A 14,065-nucleotide genomic window follows, 5' to 3' on the forward strand; every position below is an offset into this window, starting at 1 on the left:
TGATTCCAGTCCTTGAGGGTCGGTGCCTCCCTGGTCTAACACACTTCAATAAAGTAGCTGAATCGCCTGCAGTCAGATTCTCCAGGCTCCTGTCAATGACCTCATTATTTGACTCAGGCGTGTTGAAGTAGAGGCGCATTGAAAAGCTGCAGGACACCGGCCCCTGAGGCCTGTATTTGACCACCCCTGGTCTAGAGGAATGTTGAAGACTTGTTGGTCGTTATTGTTTTCTAGAAGTGCTATGAGCCAAGAGGTCAGCTCCTCGTTGACAGGGCCAGGCTGGTTTGGGTAGCTTCCTTCTCTAAACAAATGAAATCATCACTGGGAAATGGCTTTTTGTTTCTGCTGTTATCTTGGTCTGAAATTAGTTGTTTAATCTGAAAAATGGAACCGTGACAACAAAACCAAACCAGAGTCAGGACGTTTCTGTCAGTCGACACACTGAAGACCTTTGAGAAAAGAGAAGTGGTGTCTCAGGTCTTACTGTTCAAAGATGCCGTGGTTTCAGCTCCGTAGCTCCCGCCTCTCCTCCTGTTCCTCCTGCTGCTCCGCTTTGCTGTCATCTTCCTCCTCTCTCTGTCCTCTGCCTCTCCTCCCTCAGAGCCCTCAGATGAACTCGCTGAGCTGGCGCTGCAAGGGTTTGACCCTGTCGCCCTGGACAGGTCCTTCTCCTATCACCTGCATCACTGCCCCTACCACCTGCGCCTCCTCAGGACCCAGCTGATGTGCGGCCTGGAGCTCTCCGACTGTCTCCACGGTCAGCCTCTATAGCCCTTTCCCCCCCCCTTCCACGCCCGTCTTGCACCTTCGGACCGGTACAGGCGAAAGATGGCTGCCGTCGATGCCCTCTGAGCTTTGCATCAGCTGCAGCCTCCTGCGTTGGCTGTCATGGCTTGGTTTCCTGCCTGTTGTTGTCTGTCTGGTTTTTCTAGCGGTAGGTCTGTTTCATGTCCCCAGTGTTTAAAACGCTTGCATGCTGACCGAGGAAGGCAGCATCATCTTCCTCTCTGTATTTAGCTGACAAAATGTAGAATAATTTACAGAGTAGAAAATCAAATTAAAAAGTAGGGCTGAAATGATTAATCGGTGATTGAAATAATCGTCAACTAATTTAGTAATCGATTAATCGTTAACTAAAAATAAAAAAGGTCATTTGAAAGAACAAAACACTAAGACCTGTGTAGGTAAAAACTGTAAGAAAAGTATCTACATTTTTGCATTTAATATGAAAACAACCTTCTTTGTCTGGAAGTATGTTCTTTGCCGAACTCGTCAGGTGACGTAGTTTTACCAGGTTCAAATCCTGTAAGATATCTAAAGCGTCTTTTGCTATCCAGTTATTAATCGGTTAAGCCAAAGAATAATCAACAGATCAGTCTTACACAGCAGTAAGTCCAGTGGAAAAGATTGAGCTTTAAGAGATATATTTTAGCTGCAGATGCATCCTCTGCTTCAAATGACCAAGCGTTCACTAAAGGAATGCTATGTTCTTCCATTTTAGGCAATAAAATGTTTGTATTTTAAGAAATAATTTAATTTTTTGCATCTTTTGATGTATTTCTAATATTGTATAAGAAAAGCTTAAGTGGTATCGGCAGAATGTGCCACGTTTGTTATGCGATTAATTGATTAATCGACAGAAAAAATATATTCATAAAATAGTTGTTAGTCACAGGCGTGATAAATATGATTTCAAATGAATGGAAATAAAAGTATCGATTCACATTTGTACAGAAAAGTACTAGAAATGTAATTCAAGAGATCTAAATGTGGGGGTGGAGAGTGTGCTGCTTGATCTCATTATTTCTTTTGTGAAAATAAACAACGGATGACACTTCCGCAGCAGTCGGGTAAAGATGAAACATTTGCAGGAACGACAGGAATTTCATTAAAAGACGGAACATTAAATCATAATAAGACCGTAGATACATTTGTCACCTTCAGCTGAGCTTGGAGCGACTTCTTCAGTTTCTACCATCACAAAAAAAGTGGAAGTGGATAAAGAGTAATGCAAGTGATGTGCAGGGGAAAAGGTTTTTCTTTTTCCATTAGAAGTTTTTAAAGCCTTGTTGACCTTTTATGTCATTATCAGAGATGGAAATTAATTGATCAGAATTGATCAAATGAATCCGTACGAGGAAGACCAAATGCTCATTGCATTCTGATTCTCAAATGAGAATCAGACCCTCTCTTGGTTCAGTTTCAGGCTTGTTGGGATGGATGTGAGAAGAGCCATTTTTTTCAGCATTGAGGTGTTTTCAGAGAGCATCGTCTGGTACTAATGGCACCAATTAGGCCTTTTAAAGAGCGAGAGCGTGACTCGGTGTCGGTGCACCGCCGCTCTCCCAGGAGACTTTCACGGCCTGGTGGCCCATGCTGGAGTGGATCATCAGCTTCTGTCATTTTCTGCTCTTTCTCTGGTGCTTCTGTGTGAATCTTTTATGCAGCTGGTCTGATTGTATTGAGTCAGTGCAAGAAAATTATTGACCTTCTTTACAGATACTAGAGTAGAACAGAAACGACTCTTATTTCCCCTCAGTGTGCCAGCAGCAAAGTGGCAGGCAGGCCAAAGCATTCAGATTCACAAAAAGTTAAACATATAAAAACAAAGTATGAATAAGAGCCTCTGCATAATAATAGTAATAACAGCATTATTGGATTCAAAGAAATGTGCAGGTTGATTTTAAAAATGTGCATGTTAAGTATGACTGATTGTCACAGCAATTAAAGCCCCACAAACATAAATAATGCTCTTGAAAAACATTCCTATTTGTAATATGCTTCTTTAGGACTCTAGCTACATACAGCAGTATGATATCTATTATTGAACTGCACACAGTGACTGTATTTACAAATTTATTGGTATCTAATGATGCTTTTATTAAACAAACAGTGGAGAAAATGGTAAAACTATCAATCCTGACGATAAGAACAGTTTTGGGAAGATTTAAAACGGCACTGATTCAATTTATCGTGACGGTGATAAATCAACATTTATCACAATAAACGATACGATGAACACCCACACTAGTGCATGTATGTTTCTACATTAAAAAATAGACTATTGACAGAAAGTACTGGAATGTAAACACTTATTGAGCTTGTTGAGGAAGGACCTGCTATAATGCTTCTTTGTACCCGTCAGACGCAAGCAGGCTGTCCCTGAAGGAACTCTGAACTGTAGCAGATATTAGTGATAGTAAAGAAAAGAGAAACCACTGGCCATGCAGAGTACCTGCGAGGGCTGGCTCAAAAATAACACCAGATTTTTTTATTATTATTATTACCAAATTCAATTTTAATTTACTCTTTACCCTCATTTTTTTCTTAAAAAAATTATAAATGACTTTCATTTCAGTCATTTCTTCTGTGAGTGGAAATAGAAGCTTGTCAAACAAGACAGCGGTTCTGGGGTGGGTTAACATCACTCTGGAAACCCAACAAGTGGACTGGTGGGACAAAAAAAACAAACAAAAAAAAATCTAAATTTTTCCAAAAATGAAATCTTCAAAAACAGAAAATCCAATTAATCACTAAAATCGATTTATCGCCCAGCCCTAGTACCGGCTCTGACGTTGCTGCAGTGAACAGCTGCCAGCAGGAAGTGAAGCAGAATCCCTTTGTTTTGGTCAGGGGTCGGACAATCTGGATCAGCTGACCCAAATGGAGATCAGAACCAAAATGACTTCATATGCAAGATGTGAGACCGAAACATATTTACGATTTATTTTTATCTGCATGATTCATGGAGATGCTTAAAAATTAAGAGTGAACTTGAAGAACCTGGGTGCTTTTGTTTTTGGAAATGAAATGGGGGGTTAATACCTGTCGGATTGACCGAAAGCCTTTGAAAAGTGATGCTTTTTTTGTTTGTATTTCGCGAAAAGGTTTCTAGTTGAGAATCGGTTAATTTAACCAGCTTTACTGGTCCTGAACCAGAGATCCAGAGATGGAAGCGCTCCGTCGTAGAGCCTGGATGCTGTGTTGGGGTACAGCAGGGTCACATTTCATTCTGTTTTCTCGGTTTGGTATTTTGTACCTGTGATGTTGGTTCCACTGATTTTTAAAGGTGGGTGGCAGTCATGACCGCAGTTCATATTTCTGTTTAGTTTCAGTCTAGTCCTAACCAACGTTTGGTTTGTTATTTTACAATTAGCTTTCGTTCACCTGATAAGGTTTTTTTTTTTTTTTTTTAATAGTTAAACTTTCCTCTGGATGATCACTGCTTCCTCACTTCTCAGTTCCTTTAAATCCTAAATAAATCCATCTTTTTAAGTGTATTTTAAACTCTGACGTTTCCCGTTTCTCGTCCTTCAAATTCAAAAGGTCTGTTGTTCATAACCGCAACTACAACTTTACGGCTTAAAAAAAAAAAAAAATCATATAATCACCTTCATAAAATAATAGTATTTTTTTTCTTTTTTGCCAAAAATTATTTCTGAAATAAAAATCACCACCTCTTAATTGCCAAAAGACGATTATTTAAGCCATTATTTTAGGAAAGTGACAGTGTTACTTTTGCCATGTTTTCACTAAGGACTGATAAACTCTTGTTATCCTCTGAGCTGTTTGCTCCAAAACTTTCAAAGCACCTTCAAACTCGGCGTCATATACTGTAATCGTTACGTTGCCATGGTTACGGAGTACGCAACACGTTCCTGCGTACACGCGGCACAACGTTCCCCTTGACATTCACCGATTAACCAGTGAGAAAACTCGCGGGGTTCTTTTCGTAACGTGGCTCTGATTAACTGAGACTCCCTGACAATCCTGTTGCTGTGTTGCCACATCTAACCGACCCTAAAAGGCCTTCTCGTCTCCTCGTCTCTTCTTGTCTCGTCTCTTCTCGCTGTAGCTCGGTTGTTTTGTTTTGGCATGGAGTGATCTAGCAGCTGCCTGAGGAAGAAATGTTAAAGCTCCGAGTTGGTTATTTTCCCCCTTCTCCTCTCCCTGCACCCAGTGAACTGGTACAGTGAAGCGTCTCTCTCTCTTTCTCTCTCCTGTTTAAACCGCAGGGTTCGAAGGCTGCTCTATGGTGCCCTCTATCTACCCGCTGGAGACGCTGCACAACTCTCTCTCCCTGAAGCAGGTGGAGGAGTTCCTCAGCAAGGTGTGCGAGAGCAGCGGGGAGGCCCAGGCCAAAACCATGAAAGGTGGGTCTTATGGAAGCTCAACACTCACTGATGTTGATGTTTGGAGAACATTCAGCTCTTCTACAACTTGATAATATGTCTGACGTTAGAAAAGGCGTCAAAAACGTAAACATTTTATAATTATGTGGTTGAGCTGCCGTTGTCTAGACTTGTAGATGATGATGATGATGATTGTTCATACCGGGTAACTTTGTTTTCTTTTTCTTATTGAAATGATTTAATAAAGTTTAGTTTATGTTTGATGTGATGAGGAAAATAATAAGTAAAAAGAGCTTATTTTTCTTTTGGTTTTGAGCCAATGTAAACCTTGTTACAAAAAGCAATAAATCAATTAATCTTAAAATAAAATTCACCCGATGATTTCCATTCTGATGTTTAATATTTTTTTAAGAAATAATTTGTTTAGAGACTGTAATCCATTTTATTTATTTATTCATGGTTTTTGGTTGTGTGTTTTTATTTTAATTCATTTTATTTCCTGATTTTTGTTGGGATTTTTGGGGGAATACTTGAACTATTCCAGCAATGTAAAGTCTTCTTTACAGAATTACAATTTATTAGTCTTTGAGATGGTAAATTAGCATTTTTGTGCCCTTTTCAATATATTACTTAACGTTGTTTTGAGAGAATTTTTATCATTTAGCGCAATAGTTTCTGGAATAATTTATCGTCCAGTAAAGTGTTTTATTGCGACAGGTCTGTTCCTGTAGGATGTGGTGGGTTTTGACACAACGCTGATGTTTAAATATAATCAGTTAGTCTTCAAAACATACCTGAAATGTTACGCATGAAGACCAAACTATGTTAATTATCAGGGCCGGCCCAAAGCATAAGCAAACTAAGCAGCCGATTAGGGCCCCAGGGCCACCAAAGGTCCCCTCAGTAGAGCTGATTTTTTTTTTTTTTTTTTTTAGTAACGATTTCTATGTCATAATGACAAGAGCACACAATTGCATCATGATTGCATCATGAACTGATTTGTTTTTACAATCATATATTTGATCATGTATGTAGAAATCATTATTTTATGGACGAAAATAAAATAAATTGCTCTTGGGGCCCCCTGGTGGCCGCGGTAGGTACCGCACGCTTCGCCGGTAATTTGAGCTGCCCTGCAGAGAGCATCCAAACGTCCAAAGCTCTGGTAGAAGATAAGTTAGCAAAGCAATGTCTCAAAATAAGACTTGTACTTCAGGGAGAAAGAAAAGAGGAAGAATAGAGAAAAGCCAAGATAAAGGTTTGTCTTAATATGTCTTTGTAATGTAATGTTTATAAAAAGGATTTTGAAGCTGCTAATAGAAAATTAGCTTGATGGCGACCTGGAACGGTTCAGTACAACAGCCAAACATGTATGCTGGGGTCTTTGTGTGAAACTGAGTTTAAACTTTACGTGAGTTGATCCTCCTGGTCGGCTCTGAATATTTCTGAGGTATTTTTGGCTTCAAAACGTCGTGTTTGATAACAATCATTAAAACTTCTCAATGTTTGACATTGTCTAGCAAAATGTTTTCCATCAGGCTACAAGGTTGCTGCTGTATAACAATGAGCTGCTCTAAGCTGTGATATGTTGTTTGCTGCTGATCATTTATGCGGCTAAAACAAACAATATTTTTTACATCAACTTCTAAGTTATGTGAAACTTCTGTTAAAATCATTTCAAGGCTCAGAATCAACCCGGTATCGGTACCGGTCCACATTCTCAGGGGAGAAAAACTCACCTGGTGTAAATGAAACTTTTAGCTATCGGAGCAACGCTTAAGAGAAATTAATTTAATCACAGAATGTCATGAATATGTGTGTATGGCTGCACCGATGGCAGTTTACTGGCCGGTTCCCAATCTTTAAAGAGCCTGACCTGCCGATTTTGATTATTGGCCGATGCCAATTGTTTTGTCTGAAATGTCGCTAAATAAAGCAAGAAAATCACTGAGTTGGCAACAGTGGGGTGAATATTGTTAACTGTAAACGTTCAGCCGGTCTGTCAGTCAAACCTTTCACTGCAGAGCAGAAGAGGACAGAGGCTGATTGTTAAACCTTTGCTGACGAAAATAAGATCAGGGGACAAGATGGGCTTCACATGTTAATAATAACGATCCCCCAAAATGAACCCAGAAATCGACTGGCTGATAAATGTATCCTGTATTATTCATGCACAGGGTATAATGCAAACAGCACCATCAGAGATGCAATAAGTTTATAGCAGGTGTGCGAATGATCTAATCGTCTAACAGTTGATTCCAGAAATCCACATTGTTAGCAGAACTAGAGGGCCTCAAAACCAAATTTTGCTTGGGGCCCCATGGAGGCTTGGGCCGGCTCTGTTAATTATCTACGTTGATGTCGTTCAAATGCAACGTGCATTAACATTAGGGTCGTTTTTCAGAGGCTTGAACTAAAAAAACTTTAACCTCCTTGGTTCCTTCCACCTTTTCTGTCCCTCTACTTTGACGGTCCTCTCCAGTTTTACTTCACTCCTGAAAGCAGCGCACAGTTCACAGACAGACAGGAGCTGTTGGTTTTTCAAAATAAAGTACATTTACAAAGCTTCATGAGATTTAAATTCTTTTCAAACTCTGATTTAGACTCGATACAAAGTGCGCAAACACAGGCTATATAGTAAATGTGCCAAAGTATTCTCGCTTTTGTTCCAGCTCCAGTTTTATCCCCAGTAAGCAGCTCGGCTTGTTATCGAGCCTCATTCAGTCCACATCTCTCCATTCTGATCCAGATCTGTTTTCCGTAATGCAGTCAGATTTGAGTTTACGTCCAGGGAAAAGCAGAACTTGAGCCTGACGTTTCTGTTTCTTCTGCAGCACTTTCTGGTTTGTTTGACTCTCAAAGTCAGACGTCTCTCTACAGCCCTCAGCAGCCTCTGTCTTCCTCCGGATCAGAGGCGTCTTTCCGTCCGCCGGCCCAGCCTCTGTGGCGTAAGTCTAACAACGTGGTGGTTTTTTACAGTGTCACACAAGAGGTCGACTCCGTTCGGATCCCTGAGGATGGATATCTACACGGTGGAGTTTTTAGAGAACCTCCAATCTAAATTAAATGCATAACACAAAGTAGGACATAATCAGAAAGTGCAAGGAAATTTGATTTTTTTTGGTTGGTTAAAAAATATAGAGTCAACAAATCTGGTGTCGCCAGCTCCATTCAGATGTCTGCTAAATGTTAAAGACGGCACCATGAAGGCCAGCGGCGCGAAAAGTGGGCTAGCACGGCGCTAGGCGTGTGGGCGCCAAAATAAAGGCAGAAAAATAATTGGCATTTCTGTGTCTTTTTCTATAGTTACAAACAGCAAACATAAATATTTGAGACACTAACTTTCCTCTTTGAAGCAAAATCAGTAGGAACATCGTTGCTAACTAGCATTTTGTAGGAACACCAGAACCGTTTCAACAACCCAGTTCATCCCTCTTAACTGGGACTCAATTCATTTTTCTTCTTCTCCTCCGATGATGATGATGATGCCTCCGCCTGCTTCCTGTTGGTTTTGATGCCATGCCGTTGATTTATTTAGTACCCGTTGATAGACTTTTCTGCTTTACTCACTTCCTCTCCCATCAGTCTCTGTTTGTATCTTTCAGAAAAGTCTTCTTTTTTTTTTTTTCTTCCTTTTGACCCCGGGCCTAAATAATGACAGTGTGTGTTTTTTTGTTTGTTTGAACAAACTGTGACATTAGAGCGAAATCATTTTAGAATCCGGTGAAGAGCATTTCTAAAACTTGATGGTGTGTTTCATCGGTTGGTCGGTGTATAAAATCACCATATCAGATAAGATACTTGTTTTTAAATACATATGCACATTTCTGTACGTTTTGTGGCTTTCATCTTCCTGGGTTTTCTTCTGGTTTTTGTTCCTGAGCAGACGGCAGGATCCCGTCCAGCGCCGTGTCCAGCGCGGGCCCCTCGTCCCCGACCACAGACGGCTCCAACCTCGGCCTCAACTTCAGCTTCAGCGAGTAGCTCCGCCTCTCCGAGCGACCAGAAAACCACGGCGCCGCTGAGGAGGCCGTGCGAAGGATGCGCCAAGAGTTCTCTTCCTCTTTACATTTTAAACCGGAGCCGTTGGGCTCTGACCCGTCCTCCGGTTTGGTGACACATTTCCACTGAGGAATGCTCTGAGCGCGTCACACCAGCTTCCACGCACACGTGTGCCTTACAAACGTTTTTCAGTGCCGTCGCGTCAAGTGCCTGCTTACTTTTTTAAAAATTATTATTATTCCAAATTTACCAAATACGTCAAGCTAAAAGGCTTTAAACATTTTTTTTTTATTCTGTGCCGTCATCGCCATGAGGCAGGAGAACTGCCTGCCTCACCTCGATTCTGTTCTCTGCCGTTTCTGATCGATCCTCAGCACACGAATCACGTTACACACACAGTTGGTGACAAAACAAAAAAACACTGTACATTACATTTTATAAGCTAAATTATGGAAAATCAGTTCATATTTTAAATGTTTTTTAACCATTTTTAGGCGCCGTACAGACAGGAGGAACATGCAGTTAGAGAGGTTGATCAATCCCCGGTGAGGCTCAGCTCACTGCTGCCTCACCGGCTTCGCTTCCCAGCATTTGAATGGGAAAATGTGAAAATTCTGCAATTTTGAAGAAAAAATAATCAAAATTGATCAAACCCCAGGGTGAAAATCTAAATTATTTTATCATTCTATGTTTCCATCATGACAGGTGAGGCTCTGCCTCACTTGCTTTCCCTGACCACACGTCACTGGTGTGGATTTCCCCAGACTGGCATCTTACACATTTGATCAGTTTATGCCAACAACACAGTCACATCAGGGCTTTTTCCTCCCCGTTTCTGGTGCCTGAACTGTTTGCTACTGGAGTTTTAGACCTCTGTCCTTCCAATCATGGTTTCATTTTTATTTGTTCTTTTTAACGAGGGTGCAAATTGTGAGATTTCAGCTTGAAAGCCGATCAGAGGTTATAGTGTGAACTCATGACGTCAGATCACAGTGATCAATCGTATTCTTGTCGTCCGTGTGATTGGTAGTTTCTTCATATTGACCAAAAGTGTAGGTTTTGATTTTGAAGGTGTTTTTTGTTGTTGTTTTGGTTTGTTGCAGGTTTCCTCTGTAATATTCACACCACTCTGATCGATCTGTGTTGTTCACTCGTGTGTATCTGCTGTTCATTAGAAGCAAACATAATGTAAATGTGCCGTTTTTTTACCAAATCACGTCAGGTAATCAGAAAACAATGCAGTGTTGGGACTGAAGAAACCACTAGATTAGGGTTAATCTGACAGCAGAATTAGGATTAGTCTTTGTGTTCTGCACAACTATCAGCTATTAATCTATAAGGTTTCATGTGGTCTTCGCTCACTTTCTCTGGCATCTCATTAGTTGTAAATGGACTGGAGTTTTCTTCTGCTACATGAAGTAGCGTATAGCCGGCTAAAGAAAGATGGCTGCTTTTTTCCTCACGATAATCAATTTTGTTGTTTTGGAAGTGAAGATATTTCCAGACTAGAAGAAGAACCACCCATCCCTTTTACTTTGCATGGTAACTCTGTCTAGCAGTTAGCAAAGCTAGCAGTAGCATCTCTGATAACCAGCTAATATTAGCTTTCTGTGGCCTTACACTCTAAAGAGCAGAACAGTTAAATGTATTATATTTTGTACAATCACTAGAACTATAAACTAGTATACAGAAGGCCCGTGTCCAATAAACTGGGTAAATCCAGCTCATTCAGTGCTGTTGTCATAGCAACAGCTATGCTAGCTAGCTGCAGGTCAGTCATTTTCTAATCAGCCGTCTACGTTTCCCCACTGGTTAAACACATACAGGTCAGTTGGAAACTAGTTTTCTGTTTATTAAAGGAAAATGTGTCAGACCTGCACATGGAGGAACATGTAGCCTAAAGTTACAGAAGCTAATATATTTTGCTCCAAAACCATCCGATCCAAAGTTGAATTTAAGCTGAATTTAAAGCATCTGAATTTTGTGGTGCCTTGAAAACAAAAGTATGTTTTACTCTGACCAAAGTCTCCTAACTTTACACTTTAATTTCTCTTCTCTTTTTTTTTGCGAGCGTTGCTTCAGCCTGTTAAAGCTTAGACACACGCAGTAGAAAATCTTCTCTAAGCTGAAAATGAAATGTTTCCCAAAACTTTGAAAAATCTGCTGTAGCGTCACATTCTGTTTTTTTTGTTTGTTTGTTTTTTAAATTAATAGGTGTGTTAGATTTGCTTGTTTTTGCCCAAACGTGGGTTTTACAGCTGAACTGTTTACTCGATTGTTTAATGTCGGCCAAAGAGATTGTGTGTTTGATTTGCTTCAGAGAAGCAGAGTGGAGCTGTAAACGTCTGTAAAGCTGTTCAGGTCAGGTTGGTGAAGCTGGACAGATGAAAAGTGTTGATAATAAAATAAAAAATAATGTCAAATTGAACCTGCTGTTTGTGTCCAAAGAGCAGCCGACCAAATGTTAACGGCCCTGTTACATCCTGGACTTCCCACATTGTGACCGATGGGCCAGAGTCCAGACACAACAACCTGTTATTGCTCTTCCACAAACAGTTGCAGCTCCTTTTCTCCATCCTTCATCCCCCATTTCTGCAATTTTCTTAAGTTTCAGTTTTACTTCAATCTTCCCCTCCTGTTTCTGCTTCACCTCAGATTATTTTCCTCCTTTTTACCCTTTTCTCTCCATCATCTATCCCTCGTTTTGGTTCACCTTACTCTCTGCCGTCAACCACTTCAACACTTCTCCTAGTTTCACTCCCACTTGTCTCCCTTTTTGTTTTATTCTTTACTGATTATATCCACTGCTGTCATTCCACCTGATAACCACAGTCTCCTCTCTCTCTCTTACATATCGACAAAAATGAAAGCTCATCACCTCCAACTATAAACCCTTCGAAAACTTCTTCCAGCTTACCCCACCGTACTCCACAATATCTGAATCCCGATATCTTGCATATGAACACTGGGCTGTCATGATTGAAGACCAGCTGACGTTTAAAGATCATGTTGCCTCCGTCTCTCGTTTGTGCCGCTTCGCACCGTTAAACGCGAGAAAAGAATCGGGCCTCACTACACATGACATGCCACCCAGCCGTCTGCGCTCATCTCCCACCTCGACTCCTCCGACGCTCCGCCATCCGGTCTCCAAATCTGTACTGTGAAAATGTCCAGACGTCTTCAATCAGCCTAAAAGAGTACGATGTTCATGAAGCTCCACCCGCAGCTGCCTGCGTCAGATTCAAATCTTCGATGTTGGCCTTCAAGGACTTGCGTTACGACTCGGTCACTCCGGTCATGAACGGATTGTCGGCTAGCACCGTCCTGAAGTGGTGTACGGTTCAGACTCTTGACAATGCATCTACCAGAAGCGAGGCTTTCCTGTCCGTCTTCCTCAAGAAACGCTTGAAGACCCGGTTTGTCAGAACATCTCCTACTTTTAGCAACCACTGAACTTGCCTCTTTGTCTCCCCTCGCTTGCTACTCCGTCAACTCTGACAGAATTCACATTCAGTACAGAAAATTCAAAAGTACATTTGCTTTGTCTCGTGCTGTTGGCAATCTGATGAAAACACTCATGGTGTTTTTAACCGCGCCTCAAAGTTGAAACTGACGGTGGAGGCGCAGAACTCTCCCAGACGTCTAGAGGAAAAAATAATAGGATATTTTACAACTTTATTCTTGTAAAAGTACAAGAATAACTTTGCATGAGAATAAAGTCACTTAAGAGAATAAATTTGAATTCTAATGTATTATTTAGACTTTATTCTCAAAATGGGCTTTATTGTTGTATTTTTTTTTTTTTTTTTTTTACATTTCTAAGCGTAACCCTAATACTCTATCATAATATTCCACAGTAACATTTCCTGGGTGACAAAATGAGTTGTCAGCAAGCACTGCTAATCCACCTCATTTGCTTTTGCCCTTCCTTTTTAAATCTCTGATTGGGCGCTATGAACCTGAATATCTTCCTTTTAAGTAGCTTATTGTTACCTCTGATATTAACCGCGTAACGTCGTCCCTATTGGCAAATCCCTTTGGCTGAAAGCGTCTAAATATATAAACATCTTCTCATTTCCACTTGTGTTACCTCTTGTTTAATCTCGGTTTCTCTACTTGTGTTGCGTCTTTGTTTCTTTTCTTGCTCACATTCAACCTTTGTTGCTTTCTCCTGCCGTCTTATCCTCTCAACTCTTTCTCATTCTCTGCTTTTGATTTCAGCCCTTAGTTGTTTTTTTCCCTCCCAGCCTCCGTACCAACAGAACAGAGTGAACCTCCTACATCTTTCTTCCCTCACCTCCATTTGCCTCCTCCTCTCTGGATCTCCTTTAACAACAGTGATGACTCATGCCGTCCCCTGTTGCTCCTGTGCGTTGCCATGGGGACACCCCCACCTCTAATTGACTCCTCCAGGGGGACTGAACGGACAGACAGAGACGGCCGACTCACCGGAAGGTAGAAAAAAAAATCAAATAAATCCCTGATGTCATTCTGTATGGGACGTTTAGCGCCGCAGCTTCTTTAATTTACTCCCTTAACGAGGTGACTGCTGTTTTCCAGCAGGTCGTCTTGAGAAGCCTAATCAAAGAGCGGCCGCTTCCCACCAGGGTGAAGAGCACTTTGTTAAAGCAGGACGGATTCTAAGAGGCTTATCAAAAGCTGATTTCATTTGAGAAACGCCGCCAGGACAGGTGCAGGGTGAACAAACTCTGAGGAAATAAAACGCACTAAAAAGCCTTGAGCTTTTATAAATACCTTATCCATGTCATAGTGACTAAAAAAATATATATATATTTTAAAGCTTTGAAAAATTATTTCTTACGCCTTGAATTTTTTTTTTTTTCGACATTATGTGGAAACTTAAATCCACACAATCGCACCGAAAATAGCAATCGCCACAGCAGAGCACGGCGGTGGAAGCACCATGACGT

The 14,065-nt window shown here is 40.9% G+C and overlaps 1 protein-coding gene across 13 annotated transcripts in view; it reads left to right on the forward strand.

The window, feature by feature from the left end:
- LOC102227875 (inositol hexakisphosphate and diphosphoinositol-pentakisphosphate kinase 2-like) overlaps positions 1-9,528 on the forward strand; it is a 52,433-nt gene extending 42,905 nt beyond the window's left edge. For 6 of the 13 annotated variants that reach the window (XM_023342962.1, XM_023342961.1, XM_023342968.1 and 3 more), the window contains 4 exons: positions 602-757; positions 5,016-5,153; positions 7,967-8,080; positions 9,019-9,528. In XM_023342962.1, the coding sequence (XP_023198730.1) occupies positions 602-757; positions 5,016-5,153; positions 7,967-8,080; positions 9,019-9,116 (506 nt within the window). In that variant the 3' untranslated portion in view covers positions 9,117-9,528. The remainder of the gene's footprint in view (positions 1-601; positions 758-5,015; positions 5,154-7,966; positions 8,081-9,018) is intronic. The other 7 variants (XM_023342967.1, XM_023342969.1, XM_023342977.1 and 4 more) reach the window with 2 other exon arrangements.
- Positions 9,529-14,065: the final 4,537 nt, after the last annotated feature.

The sequence above is a fragment of the Xiphophorus maculatus genome, chromosome 2, assembly GCF_002775205.1.
Source record: "Xiphophorus maculatus strain JP 163 A chromosome 2, X_maculatus-5.0-male, whole genome shotgun sequence".
Classification (NCBI taxonomy): domain Eukaryota; kingdom Metazoa; phylum Chordata; class Actinopteri; order Cyprinodontiformes; family Poeciliidae; genus Xiphophorus; species Xiphophorus maculatus.